The 15,789-nt window shown below is 33.1% G+C and overlaps 1 protein-coding gene across 1 annotated transcript; it reads right to left on the bottom strand.

The window, feature by feature from the left end:
- Positions 1-7,808: 7,808 nt before the first annotated feature.
- Positions 7,809-9,037, bottom strand: LOC114743723 (transcription factor MYB14-like). Its single transcript, XM_028931941.1, has 3 exons — positions 8,755-9,037; positions 8,533-8,662; positions 7,809-8,377 (listed from the first exon to the last, which is right to left on the bottom strand). Exons 1-3 carry the CDS (start codon positions 9,008-9,010, stop codon positions 7,864-7,866), a joined length of 900 nt encoding a protein of 299 aa, XP_028787774.1. The 5' UTR covers positions 9,011-9,037; the 3' UTR covers positions 7,809-7,863.
- Positions 9,038-15,789: the final 6,752 nt, after the last annotated feature.

The raw sequence follows: 15,789 nt of genomic DNA, 5'->3' as shown, positions 1-15,789 counted from the left end.
GGAAGAGAAGTCAATGTGTTTCGCCCACAATAAAACAGAACTTATAGATTCCTATATGACTGACTTTTCAGATAATATATTGTCCTTTTTCATTTAAAAAAAAAAAACAGAGACAGTCGAGAAACGTGATGAAAGGCGTATTTATAAAGTAAGTAATGCACTAAGCCACTAAGTAAAATCAAATACGTATCTGTTAATATGGGGCGGAAGCCATTTTGTCCGTTTCTGGACAACGAGAGAGGAATCATTCATCTCGAGGACAACGAGAGAGGAATCATTCATCTCGAGGATTCCTTGCATGATTAGGCCAACGATGTCTATCCTTTCCTCTTTAATTTCTATTTTACTCCGTTGTTTTTTAATACAGGACTTAATTATTAGATTAGTTTTGATTCTAAATATAAGATTCATTTATCATATTTATCAATTTTTTTTAAATTACCTCTATGGATACTTCGTCAACTATAATCAAGTAAAAGAAGAAAAAATATTAAGAAAGATGATTATGGTATTTTAAGAAAAACATGTCACATTTTTTATAATTAACTAACTTACATAATTTTTTAATCTAATCAAATTAGTTAACTAGATCTTACATTAAAAGCTGACGGAATATTTTATATTTGGTTCAAAAGTTTTGCAGTACGCAGTCGTTAGAGAGATATGGTAAATTGTGCATTCTTGCCATTTTGGCAAAACTAACAACTAACAATTAAGTTTATCCTTTCTGATTTCTGCATACCAAAACACATGTAATAAAATCTAAACTTACGTGCATACCAATTTACAAAGGCTGTCAAACAGTCTGGGTTCTTGCGAATTCTACTTTGATTAACCAAATATTCGATTATTTATTTTGTTTAAATAAAAAACACCTTTTTTCACTCACTAACCATGATTTTCACTAACGAAGCGTAAAATGGTTCAACATGAATTAGTGTTTCATTGAAATTTTAAAAGCGATAATTATTTTTGAAACAAAACAAAGACCATAGGGTAACACATTTTGAAATAGTGAAAATGATTATTAACATATGTGATTCGGTGATTCAATTTTTCGTTCCTTTAAAAACACAAACACACGTTTTCTATATCGCAAATTTTTTAATTTTAATCCTTTGAAAGATGATTATTCTGATATTGTGAGACAATCTTGAAGTAATGAATTCAAAATTATTAAATAAAAAATATCCATTATTTTATGTTTCAGATATACAAAATGAGCTAGGACACAGCCAGTTCAATTTAAACACGTATTTTTTTTAATATTATTATCATCGAAATTGGTAATTAAAACAAAACGCGTATACGCTGTTTTGGTCACGACATTATGGTGGTACCATTTAATGTGAGGAAGCGAAAACTGAAAAGGGCAATCGTTGGTAATGCCCAATGCCACGTCCAGCTTCCGACCAATCTGAAAAACGGCGTGGCCACATGTGTCGTTTTGGGACCACGGTTGTGTGACTCGGGGTGGCGGGGTCAATGCGTTTTTACCTGCGAACGAAATGGCAGCCATTCAAGGAGAAACGGTCAATGTGGAACTGGAAGCATCCTTGAAAATCAAATATCCCCACACGTCACTCCCTTTTTTAACCATTTTTCCCCCTTTCTGGTGAGTCTTCTTTTCTTCTTATCACACTCTTGATCAAACGTGGTGTTTTGGATCAACCCTTGTCTCCACCATGTGGTGTTGTCGTTATCGCGAAGAAGACAGGAGGAAACCCAGAAGCTTATCAGAAGGAAGAAGAGGAGGAAGAAAGCAGGAACCCAGATTGCAGAGGTGAGGTCCTATTCAACCTATCAACTCACCTTCTGACTCGGAATTTTATTATAATGGTAATTCCTCTTTTTATGGAACAGTAATGTTAATTTCTTTAATCTGCCCGCCCCGCCGAATCATCAATCAAATACATCAACCAATATAAGGAAACAACTCATCATGGATGTATTAATTATACGACACGGTGATTTATAAATAGAAATCTACTGGCGTAATGTCGAAGGTGTTATTTGATAAGCCAGTCATTGATTTATTAAAAGGCTGTTTCTTTAATTGCCAACAATAGTCTGGGCTGATGAGTCCTCGTGAAAACTCCCATGAGAATATTTTGGAATCACTGTTTAAACTGAAAGATGGGAGTCCCTTTGCCTGCATCTGTGAATGCATCGATCAGAAACCAATTTATTGAAGTAATTTGGCCATTTTTTGCGTGCCGATGCTTAAACGTTTGGTTAGAATGCAATTATTTAAAGAAATCCGGTAGAGGATGTGTGGCCCGTCACTTGACTTGTCCGAGATGACCCCTCTGAATGCCAAGACCGCAAAAAGGCCGAAGGAACGGAAAATTTAAATCTGCACATGCGAAGGCGTGCAAATGAGAGCTTAGTTTCGATTTGCATAAAATATACTACTTCCGGTCCTAATTATAAGACCCAGTTGACTTATTTGAGAAGATTAAGGAAGTAAGTTAAGTTAGTTATTTGTAATAAATAAGTGTTGTCATTCCTAAAATATCCTTGCTAATTAAGTATATTGGCTAGAACTATCATTATTAGAAGGATTATCTTGGAAAAAAATGCATAAATATGAGAGACAAAATGGATTGGGGTCTTATAATTAGGACCAAACAAAAAGTCAAACGGGGTCTTATAATAAGGACCGGAGGTAGTATTTAAATAAGCAGATTTAAATGATGTCTTAGTATAAGAGTTGGTAGGGATTTGAATTCAGTTCTAAATATAAGGCCTCATTAATTTTGTCTCTCAAATTTATAATTTATTAGTTAAAGTATCTCTATTAATCATATATATTAAGGTTTTCCATTCAAAAGTAATTAATCATGACTACAAATGGTGGTATAGGAAAATCAATTCATATTTGTTATTAATAACTAGGTTATTTAATTTTTTTCAATCCTTCTAAATTAATTATGTAACTCTTAAATTAAGTATTGCTGGTAGTATAAGATACCGTTGAAGTTTTTATAATCTTAAGATACTTCACTAAAAGTTAATAATATTATATTACTTTTTAACATAATTTGATTTAAATTGGACAGGAATATTACACTTTAATAATAATCCTTTTACCGTTTCATGATGTATGTATTTGGCCGCGTATGATTTTGACAGTCAAAATCGGAAGTCCTAGAATTAGTATTCGCACGCGTAGAGGATGGCGCCATTGTGACATGGACTTCATGTGCATGACCCCTCAATATTTATACTTTGACTGTCTTGCTCGTTAATCATGTTGTTGATTTTGGGCCCCCAATAATACATCATGTTCCTGTTTGTCCTTCTATTTATTTTTGGGGAAATTCTTTCTCATAATGTAATTTTTTTTTATTTTCATCTAGTCATGTCTTGGCTTTTGGTCTTAAATTTTCTTTGGTTAATATAGCTTTTAATCTTATCCTTCTTCGAACCGTATATATAACCACCAATTCTTTTGGACCAAAAAAAAAGTGTATATAAAGACCAATTGATAATTTTATATAAATGAAAAAAATAAAATTAGTTGTTTGGTTAAAAATTTTAAAATTGCTTCTGACAAGTGTGATTAGTTAGAAGGATTTATTTGATTAATTATAAAATTTTATAGTTAATGAGGAGTATCAGGTGAAAATTTAATGCTTCAAATAAAATATATTATGTTAAAAATACATAGAAGAGTCTTATAATAAGAATATGAGCCTGTAATAATTTTCAGTTACATGTTAGACTCTAAATAATACGAGTAATCCTTAAATAGCCCCCCGCACAGACTTAAAATAAAAGAAGTATTTGGATTATTTTTTTAAAAGGTAATTTTATGATATTCAAGGTGAACATGTGAGAAAAATGTTATCATGACATACATAAAATAGTTTTTAAAATTATTTTTAAGTGTTTTTAAACTCCTCTAAAGGTCCGTTTAGTATGAGGAAAGTGAAAGAGAGAAGAAGGCAAACAAAAAAATTAATAAGCTTGTTTAAAAAAATAATTAATTTTTGTTACTTTTGTATATTATATTTTTTATTAAAATTTTAAAATCTTACTTCTTTTAATTTTTAAAGTAAGCTTGTTAAAAAAAAAAAAATTTCTCTCCTTTGTTTTCCGTATACTGAGCTTGAGTTCATCCGCGGCGGGATTAAACAGGGAGAAAGCTGGGGCGAGCGTGTGACGTCACAGCAGTGATGTGATTCAGTGATAGATTAAGGAGTACTATTTAATACATAGTATTTCCCAATAAATGTGGAAAATTTATTTAATGATCCGTGCTTTGAAAAATACACAGAGCGGGACAAGAATTAATTAATTGGCAATAGGTGTCCTATTGCGGGTCAACAAGGAAGAGGACTGGGGATCAACCTTCTTTATAATTACGCGGGAATCTTACGGGAATCAAAAGCACATGGGCAGTGTTCATTGAATATATTGTTATAGTGTCCGAAGATAGAGAACTAGAAGGATCATTTTCCAAAAAATGCATAAAAAATGTGTAGACAGCTGTCACCTATTATTAATAAAAATTCGTAATCAATTAAGTTAACGTCTTTGTTAAATGAAAAGATTAATAGCCGGGTGAGTTTGTTTAGGTCATTAAGTACTAGTGATCAACGGAAAAACGGACAAATGCGAACGGGCGGGTGTGAAAATTAAGAAAGTCCTCCTTCTTCTTGTTTGACTAATGAAAGTTATTAGCCAAGTCTAGTTAACGAGCTCAACTTGCATTAGTCAAATGGTTTCGTTTCAAATGAGAAAATTAATTGGCGTAAAATATCCGTGCGGTGTATATATATATGGAACAAATTTATAATTTCCATAATGAGCACATGTTTGGTTTTATGGAATAATACTTTCAACTATAATGAGGTGTTGGATTTATCTACAATCCAGTAAAAAGAACAATTTAACGTAACATCTTAGTCATTTATAAATAGGAATCCACCGGTGCAATGGAGGAGGAGTTATTTTTATTAGGGACAGATGCAGAAATATTTTCTTTCTGGGGATTTCTTTAGATTATATTTTGGGGAGGACTTCATGGAGAGATTTTTTTTTTGGCCATAACTCAATAATGTTAAAGTTCTTCTTTAAAATTATTGATGGAAGTAAAGAGGTGCCCGCGGCGCCATTTAGCCCAAATCTCTGACTAATTATTATACTATGCAACCGAAAATCATGTGTTAGCACTAAGCAACTGCTAGCAGTTTTAATTGCTATCACGTTCAGATATTTAATCAGTTTTATAATTTTAGAAATGCGAACAGGTGTAAGTGACTCTCTAAAGTCTAAACTAATATTTTGTAATCACGTGATGACTTGTTGAGTGCTTTTTATTAGATTACTAGTAAAGTTTTAGTCACTATGGTATCATAAATTGCTAAACGGGCGATCCATATATAACTAATGATTGTGAATAATAATTGATTAAGCAAATGCGTGTGCTTGATTTTCACAGGTAGTACGATCACATATCCTTTAATTTATTTATTTTTTTACTGTTTTTTTTTCCCCCTTAATTTACATTACTTTTTTGTCCTGTCCTAATTTTTCATTCTTTGACCTTAAACATTTTCTTGCTGACCCTACGAGTCAAAACTCTGATTAAGCGCCTGTTCGAATACTAAACATGACTGACAGTTACCTAATTTTAGAGGGGAAATCAATCAAATTGCACATGCCAAATCGTTGATGGTATCTCCCATGGTCTTCTAGTTCTGGGTCCGACCTCGTTAAGCCAAGTGACGCAGTCTGATGATTAAGCACTCAGCTGGCTTGCTTTCCTCTTTCCCGACGCATCACCCAAACAAAAAAAAAAAAAAGGGTTCTTTCCTGGGAGCTGATTTTGACGGAGCACCCCAGCAGAATCTCTGCGTTTTCACCCCCCCACACACACACATACACGCAGATAGATTTGCCTTCTTCATTAAATACTCTTCTCTTTTGCCCTCTTCATTAATTAAAAACACTATTTTTAAGGATATTTCTTTGGAAAAAAGGCATAATAATTACTAGCTACCTCAATTTTGCAAAACATTTCACAGATGATGAAAGTGTTAAACTTTTCTGAAAGATGTCTTGCAAAAGAATCAACGATGGTATATACAAACCAAACAGATGGCATGTTCCCGGTGAGTTGAGTCTGATCATTAGCTTGAATCTTCAATTACTCTAAAATATGTAACTGATTCGCCTTGACTCCCATCCAAATGGGCGGGATTTAGAGTAGTAGTAGTAATAATGATAATAATTGGTAAGAAAGCGTAGCAATAATTAGCTGCGAAAAGCAAAAAAAAAAAATTGAACTAATTTTAACTTAGTGCTCTACTCGTTTATAGGGCAATATAACACACAGGGACCCACATAAATAATTCCTGAGGCAGCTTGTACAAATTCGGCTCATTGAATTTATTCATATAAAGCCATTTGTAATATACTCTGAACATATCAAAAAATGTGTTAAATTGTCAAAAAATTTAATTTTATCTTTATTAAGATTTTCTTTTTCTATATCTATAAATCATTTTTATATCCATCCATTCTTTTTCCTTTTAATGAAAATTAAGTGAAAATTATTTTTTATAAATATTATTACAATGAAAAATTATATTTTTTAAATCAATTAATTTTTATAAAAATATTATTTTATTAACTAAAACATGTTTTAAAGCAGGAAGAAAAAAGCATAGCTAAGAGAGAACGAAGATTTCATTTTATCAAAAAGCAAAGTAAATTTGTTAATTTCATTGTTTGAAATATATTATCATGTCAATTAGAATAAAAAATTACTGTACCAATTGTCTAATAGACATATTGACAAGACTAAGTTTTGATTAAATTATGTAATTTGAATTAAGATGTAAATTAATTTATGTAATATATAAATAAAAATACAAATTAATATGTAAGGATAAAATAATAAATTAATCATTACTATCCTCTTCTCCCTCTCTTAAACTAAATAAGAGATCATTAGATATCTCTACCTCCCCTGCACTACTACAAGTTATATTATTTTTATCTGTTTAGAAGAAGACATTAACTGAAAAGATGCAGATAGGAGTTACATATTTGTTTATATAATAGACGAGCATGAGAGAGCCATAATTGCATACTCGTTTGTTTCCCACTAAAACAGATTAGTGTGTGACCATATATTCACCTGGCTAAGTTGAAGTTGATCAAATGATTATATGAGCCATACTCGTCTGGTTAGCCCAACCACACAAGTATGGCCCATTTTTTTCCCTCGGTTCATAAATCCAGATAGAAATAGGAGGCGAAATTTTACTCTTTTTGTACCGGTGTGTTTTTTTTTTAAAGAAAAAAACCAAACCATGTAAGGTAAAACTTTCCCTACACTTCCTCGCCTTGCCATCCCCTGTCTCCCCTACACTCAGACCAAACAGGCCCTAATTGTCACGCGGTGATAACATCACTGCATCAGGAATCGGGATAAAGGGCGCAAAAGTTTGTATCATTACTGGCCATGGTAATGAAAGAATGGGGTGCCATCAAATCAAATTTTTTTTTATACGGATATATAAGGTACGATCCTAAATATAAGATGTAACTTACAAATTTAAATAGATTAAAAAAATAAATTAATTTAATTATTGATAATAAATAGGTGTTATTTTTTTAAAATATTCTTATTAATAAAATTTATTGGTTAAAACTATCATTATTAAAATGACTATTTTTAAAAAAAAACATGAGAAACAAAATTGATTAGGATGTTCTATTTAGAGTCAGAATAAAAATTAAATAAAATTTTATATTAACTATTAGGGGTAGGAGGTAGTATAAAAATACACACACATATATATAAAGGCCCGTGAACAGTACAACATATTTGAATGTATTATATATTCATGAGAATAAGCCGGGACACTGATCGTAAACATAATTTTGAGTCCAGAGCATTGCATCACACAACGGATCAGGAGTAAAGTAATCGAATTGATCGGTTAACGAAGGGGGCAGAGACGCTGTTTGCGTAGGGTCACAGAAAATGTCAGCCACATAGGGATCTGTCCAGAAATTCACGTCTGCCAATGCATCATTCAGAAAAGCAAACTCATCATCATCTTCCACTATCAAACGGGATTCGCTGCTGCCTCCTGTTGTGGTCTCCGTCGTTACACTCGACGACGACTGATCAGGCGACGGCCGACGGCTTGTTTCCCCCCCGATCTGATTATTATCATCACAAGCCCCAGCAGCATCGTTAACTTGCATTCTTTCACCTGATGATGGCTCCTTCTCTTCAACTCGGGCCGGTTTTCCCGACTTGTCTTGAACCCGCTTCTTGAGATTCGTGTGCCAGTAGTTCTTTATGTCGTTGTCTGTTCTCCCTGGCAGCTTTGCAGCAATCGCGGACCATCTGCATTGGAATTATATATTGGCATTTCAGTTTAGTTATAATTAGTCTAATGGCAGATCATTCTAGTATTAACGACAGTCCTTGACTGTAAAATTAATGCGCGTATTGACTTTGAGAACACACAAACTATGAGGCAGGGGTCACATTCGAAGGACCTGTTTCCCAGCTGGTGGTGCAGTTGGATGATAAGCTGCTCTTCTTCAGGAGTGTAATCGCCTCTTTTGACGTTGGGCCTCAGGTAATTCAGCCATCGAAGTCTGCAACTTTTTCCACACCTTGCCAGGCCTGGACATGATTGAGCTATTGAATCAGAGGTCGATACTCGATAGGAGGACAGATGAAAGGGAAGAGAAGCTCAGTTATAGTAGATGAAGTACCAGCATACTTGGGAAGTTGGCGCCAATTCCAGCAGCCGTACCTAGTAACATACGCAATTAGCTTCCTGTCTTCCTCTGGCGTCCACGTTCCTTTCTTCAGACCACTTTTGTCGCAGCTTGGAGTTCTCGCCATCTTCCTCTGTTTCTGTAACCTGTCTATCCCCTTATTCTCACGCACAGGATCTGAATTAACGAGGGACCCTGTCTGTTTGGTATTTATGTTACGATCTCCTGTGAATGGTAAGAAATTAACCATCAAAATTCAACTTATATATACTTGTACAGACTGCGTCTTCCGGGGCAAACGTGTATCACGGTCAATAAAGTCTTTATTATATTCAAAAGGAAGGGGGGCCCCTATCGATGTTTCCACATCATTCTTCATCTTGGGGGAAGCTGAACAGGAAGTCTATCACTTCGCATATAACCTTCGTCATTTGCTCTTTGCTCTTCATCTTCCTGGAAGCACCCTAACTCTGCACTTGGACATGAAATCATTGCCTTTGCAGGTTCAATTACTCTGCGATTATATTAGTATTGTTGAATGAGTTTGTATAATACGCAGCATCTGTCATGGATAGTTCAAATTGTTTATGTCGACTCTGCCGTTGACTCCCTTTTTAATACCAGCAACTTGTTGAGCCCAGTGCCTATTATTTACAATACTTTGTGTTGGGTTGTAACTACCATTTGATTCCGGCCACCACTTAGCTTATCCAGGCTACGTAATAATAAACTGTTATTGTTTCAGGCCAAAAAAAAAAACTGTTATTCTTACAATGAAATAAGATATATTTAGGTTGAATTTTACCAAGTCAGGGTATTTTTTATAGGGGATTGGAAAAAAAAAAAAAAAGCTATAACACGGCCTTCATTTTGTGATTGTTTTCAATGGGAAACAATACTACAATAGAAAGGTGTGATGAGGTAAAATCACGGAAGCACAGCTATGTAACTGTTTATCGCGTCACCATAACCGTCAAGGGGCCGATTGTTGATGATGGCCTCGCTATTTATATTCTAGGGGCAAAATAATTCTAATTCATACAAATAAAAATCTCGCATACGTTCAACTCTAGTTATATATATAAAAGCCGCGCGTTTATATAAATTAAAAAATTATTAAATTAATTATTTTTAATATATATTTATTAATTTTTAAAATGTCTCACTGAATTATTTGCATCACAAACTACCATATGGATGGAAACTCTTTTTATTACATACAATCAAAAAAAATTATAAACTTACAAAATAAAATGAACTGAGGTCCCACGTTTGAAACTAAAATAAAAATTTGCTGATATTGTATAAGCATGGATTCATGGTTAAAGAATGCTTATAAAGGTACTTAGAGATTGCTTAATACTTACCAATAAAATCTTTACAGAAAATTTTATTATTTAAACTCACGATTATATAAGTTATGAGTTTTTTTTTTTGTTACTCAGAGTATTCTCTCACCCGAACAGTGAGAGACTAATTTCTCGGGATACTGTTAGGTACCGTAACGGAGATCCTTCCCAACAGTGTTTGTTCCATACATACCGTCCCAAGAATCAAACTCAGAACATGATATTTAAGGTAGCTAAGTCTTTTTTACTTGGACCAACACTTGTTAAATTGACTCAGTATTTATTGGACACGTTGCTTGTAGGATTGCCCTCACATTGGATTTGATGTTGCATGCACGACTAGGGCCTGTTTGGGTATTCCCAAACCGTGGTTTCAGAAGCACTTTTTCGTAAAACGAGATAATCTCCTCCACATATTTATTTCGTAATCCGTAAAAGCACTTCTGAAACTATAGTTTGGTTTCTATTCAAACACACCCTAGCCCACAGCCCACATGCGTGTAACATATGCGGCTCCTTCAATGTGAAACCGTAAACTGAAACCTCAGGTGGGCCCATTTATTGCGTTTGAACTTTGAATTTCAACTTTTTTTAAATTGAAGTTCACTTTGACTGAGACAAAAAAAAAACAGAGAGGAAGTGTCGCAGTGGGATGTCAGAAGGGCAGGGCTTAATCATATGCCCACACATGAGTGGCCATTCAATAAAGCATGAAAATGATAAATATGTATGGGGCAAATATCGTCCGGTAATAAAGAAAAGCAGTAAAATGACAAATAAATGCTGGGCAAATATGGTAATTAGCAATTACACGAGCTTCACTTTCATGCTCCACGCTTTCTCTTATCGGTTACCTTTTCCAAGTATTTTTATTGACCACCTTACCTTTTTCAGGTATGCAGCACTGCAGCAGTCTTGCTTCTTATTCTTAGCATCAGCGAAGCAGAATATCTTGCTGGTCAAAAAAAGGCCAAGCAGAATCTCTTTCTAGAAAGCTAATTTCTTACAAAGTTTTCTAACCAGTTGCCTGTTTTGTTTCTACAATTTCTGCCAGGTCGGATTACTTTTGAAATACATATAGTAATTTTAATGTGAAAGTTCAAATTAATTTAATTTTATTTTACAAATTTTAATAATAAGTTTGAAAACATACCATAAATAAATATTAGAAAAGTAGGCCTTGCTCGGGTTAAAAAAAATAATCAATTTTTTACTTATAATCTAGTAAGATGATCAGCCCCCCAAAAAAAAAATGGAGTAAGATAAATTTTTTTATTTCTTAAGATTTTAACTCCCTCTCTTTACTTATAATCTAACTTGTGTAATTCTATTTACAGAGTAAATAGAGAATATTTTATTTGTCTTATTTGTAAGTCTTATATCATTAAAATTTTCAATTGAATATATAATTGCACATTCATTTATTATTCATAATAACAGTCTCATATTGAGCATATATTACACAATAATAACGTTAAAAAATTATTAAATTTTAAGATAAAATTAAATGATATTTAAATTTTTATTTTAATTAATAAAACATGCTGAAATAGCTTATAAATCTTGTGCGCCGGCAGTGCCAAAAACCAGATGTTTAAAGTAAATTTAGAACCAATTTGTTTAGAATTTAAAATATGGTTTTAGTTAAGTTGAATACTTAACTTTTTAGGAGAAGGTTAAGCTAATCATGAAGATTTTGATAGAAAAAGTTACTCGTATTAATTTTTTTATGAATTATTCCTAACACATTTCGCCCATATTTAGCTTAAATTCTTTAAACAATTCCTTCATACTCCAGACAATCTCATCATACTTAACCCGACTAAAATCATTTTTTAATCTTAAATAAAATGGCCTTTAATAATCTAGTCATCTTTTCAGACGATCTTGAGGACCTCTTGTTGCCCTCGTTACTCTGCCATTCATTTTTTGTGGTTTTATTTATTTATTTAAAGAATAAGTTAAATTATTGCCAAAATCCAGTTCGTGATTTAAAGGGCATCTTAAATCTGTCTGCTGCCCCCTCAGCAGGGCCTAATATAAATATAGCTTATTGCGAATTACTACCTCCCATTTTAATTATAAAATTTTATTTAAAGATTATAAATAAGATTTTATAATTAAAATAAAAAAAATATGAGTAGATACCTCCACCAAACAAGAACAAACCTGCAGTACTGTGTCTGGTCAGAAAAAGGAAAAAAAAAACTTGCAGTGCTGTGGAGATTGTCTAGATCTTCTGATGTGATACATCACCTGATAAAAAACAGGGAGAATTGTAATTAGGTCTCAGTTAAGGGAATTAAATATAAAAAGGTCTCTTAAAATTATGAAATTATTTTAAAGTCCCAAGGGACCTTTTTGTAATAAATTTTATTTGTTTAATTACCAAATTATCCTTCTTCTTTTTTTAAGTTTGTATTGACAACTGAAAGAGCAGTGGTTGACAGCTCAGGGTGCAAGGATTGACAACTATCGCGGCTGGTTTGTCAAATAAATAAAATTTAATGCAAATTTTTTTTTGGAACTTTAAAATAATTTCATGATTTCAAGAGACCTTTTTGTATTTAATTCCTTTTAGTGGGACCTAATTGCCATTTTCCCTAAAAAATAATACCACGTGGAGGATACATATAAATAAACTATAACACTAGAAATTTAACAATCGCACTCTTAAACACTAAAGTTCATTGAGGCCCCAAAAAAAAAAAAACCCACTAAAGTGCAACAATGAATTGGATCTGTACACACACTTAACAACAATAATAAAATTTTATCCTACTAGATAGAGTCAGTTTAATAAATCATATAATGTTATTGGACTCTATACAAAGCCAAATCTACACACTTAGCAACAAATAAAATTTTTTAATATCCTCAATATGATTTTTTTTCCCAGTTATAAGAGGGCAGGATCTAACCCGTAACATATACACCCTACACCCACACATATACCACTTGACCAAGCGACCAATGGTCAATATAAATTATTTAACACAAAGTTTTATATTCGAGCATTTTACTATTAGAGTCTTATTACCGTCTAAACGATACTAAGCATTTTTTTGTATGGCCATGGAATTCTTTAAAAAGTATATTTACGAGAATTTTTTTTTTCTGAATTGTGTGGATGAGTGTTTTTAAAAATTTCGATCGTAATGCAAAAAAAAAAAAAAGTATCAAGAAGAGAAAGCGAGAGGGTAGATAAGGCCGTCATCATTATTAGGCCAATCATGAGCCAAAGACGCCTGTAATCCCACCATCTTGATGAGAAATATCCTTTCCCTCCCGTTCAGAAGATAAGAGTAGTCAACATACCGTTCTCATAGTAAATTGGTTTTGTTTTTGCCATTTTATTTATAGTTTTATTGAGTTACCGATAATGTAAAATCTGCTTAGCATGCAATTACAGAGGAAACAAAAGTGAACACCACACCTTGAAGCTTAATTTAATTGTAATTTTGATATGTTAAATATTTTATAAAAATTGTAAAAAAAATTGCATACATATTATAATTAGAATTTAAAAACTACGTAACTAACTTACAAAAACAATTACAGCACTATTTATAAATTATGCATCACGCGATGGCTGATCACTTTAAACTTTCATAGATGAAAGGCCCACTCGAATTTTCTTCGTAAGTACTCGTAACTCTTAATTGGAATTAATGCGTTAGATACGCATCAAAATGAAGGGCATGAAACCAAAATGAACAAGATTGGAATCTGGTTTTGAAAAGAGGCTAAGGAGCAAGGATTGATACCCGTTCATAAAAACGTTCATATGGATCCATCCAACTTTATTGAAAGTTTGGGTTGAAAATGGTCTTACTTGCTTTTTCCTTGTCGTTATGTGAAAGGCAATCCAACTTTAGTTTTTCTCATACAACAACGATTCTTTATTTCCACATCGATCCATGACCATGCATGATTCTTCATCACCCACACCAAATTTGGAGTCACCATTATTGCTTTTCTTCCCTTGCATTACTTGACTCAGGGTTAGTTTGGATAGAAACCAAACCATGGTTTCAGAAGTGCTTTTACGGATTACGAAGTAAATATGTGGAAGAGATTATCTCGTTTTGCGGAAAAGTGCTTCTGAAACCACGGTTTGGAGATACCCAAACAGGCCCTCAATGTGATGAGGTCAGGTTACAAATCCCTTTATGAACATTGTGGCCTTTAAAAATTGCAGCGAAGTGTTTATTCCGTATAAACACACACAAAAACTAATTATCAGCTAAAAAAAGAAGCTAGTTAGAGATTAGATTTTGTCATAGGTATTATATCTCAATATACTTAGTTTTTCAAGTTTATAACCTTTTTTTTTTTTAAAATATTCCTATTACGTGTAATGGGTCCCATCCAAAGAGAGTTCCAGTGCATGTTAAGGACTGGAGCTCATATATAGTTCATTGCAATGTAGTTTAATTTTATGATTGGACTTTTTAACTCTTTCATCCATCTCTTTCATGATTGAGTCAAGTAAACTAATTAAATACTTTTAAATACTGTATTATTGCACGTACACAATATGTATAGTCTAACCACAAGTTGTTGGGTAACTTATTTTATGCTGACCATCAGGCCATTAACGTGGCTAATTCATGTTGCACAATATAAATATTACTACAAGGTATACTTTGAATTCAACATTAGGCAAAGCTTCACGTGTATATGCTTAAACGCGCAAGATTAGGGTCAAGCAGGACTACAAGACAATAGCTTATGACCTTCACAATCAATATGGATTATAAAATCAAATTAATCATATGCCCTTGCTTAACACGAATAACCAAACACTGCACATACACTTTACCTAAACTTATTTTTCTAAAACAGGAAAAAAAAAAAAGGGGACTTGCTGTGCAGTATGGCACAGGAGCAAAAATCCAATTTTTTAAGATGCTAATACTATTTAGTTTTCTTGTAGATGTATTCATTCTTGATTTGATGGCACTCCGGTGCAGACCGGGCAGAAGTGCCAGAAATAAATCATTTTCTAACCATAACCTGAGGTTTATTTAAAGCTTTGGGATCCTAAATTTACACATAGCATTTGGGAGGAAATATACTATAGGAAGACAAGAAATAATTACGCTAATTATTATTGTTTTTTTGGGGTGACAACTTCTGAGTACAGAGTTCAAAAATGTCAAGAACAAGACTTAAGAACCAACACGAAGCTTATTAGCACAAGACAAAAAACCCAGATAGAAAAGGGCAACTACACTGAGCATAAACATCTAACAACCCAACATGCCAATTAAACGAGAAAGAAATATTCATCAACTGCAATCAAAGACGTCTCTTTATGTGAAAGACAAGAGCCATGGGAGATAATGACGCAAGGTCCCACTCGGAGGTTCATCCACTTCACGGATTCAACTGCAATACAGTACTCCATTTGGTCTGATATAAATAACTAAATTAGATAAATAAAAAATTTAATTAAAATTGTTTTAAAATATTAAATATAACAAATATATATTATTTTCTACAAACACCTTTAGTTGAGGGAAGATAGAGAGTGAGAGAAAGAGAATGAGGAGATGGAAAAATGAGGCGGGTAATTAGAGGACAAAAATGAGGAAATACAAAAATCAATAATGGGCTTACAAGCCCATTGTTTCCCTTCCGAGTGGCCCAAAAAGTATGGGAAGAGGAAACGCCT

This window comes from Neltuma alba, unplaced genomic scaffold, assembly GCF_004799145.2.
Source record: "Neltuma alba isolate B1F8T4 unplaced genomic scaffold, ASM479914v2 tig00004110_pilon, whole genome shotgun sequence".
Classification (NCBI taxonomy): domain Eukaryota; kingdom Viridiplantae; phylum Streptophyta; class Magnoliopsida; order Fabales; family Fabaceae; genus Neltuma; species Neltuma alba.
This window is presented reverse-complemented; position numbering and strand designations above follow the sequence as displayed.

What these genes read in the sequence shown, in the direction of transcription:
- LOC114743723 (XM_028931941.1), bottom strand. Translation starts at nt 9,010, where the DNA reads ATGGTTAATTTCTTACCATTCACAGGAGATCGTAACATAAATACCAAA. An exon ending in CCAACTTCCCAAGTATGCTG is followed by an intron (nt 8,663 to 8,754) that starts GTACTTCATCTA and finishes AATCATGTCCAG; the next exon opens with GCCTGGCAAGGTGTGGAAAA. An exon ending in CACCACCAGCTGGGAAACAG is followed by an intron (nt 8,378 to 8,532) that starts GTCCTTCGAATG and finishes ATTCCAATGCAG; the next exon opens with ATGGTCCGCGATTGCTGCAA.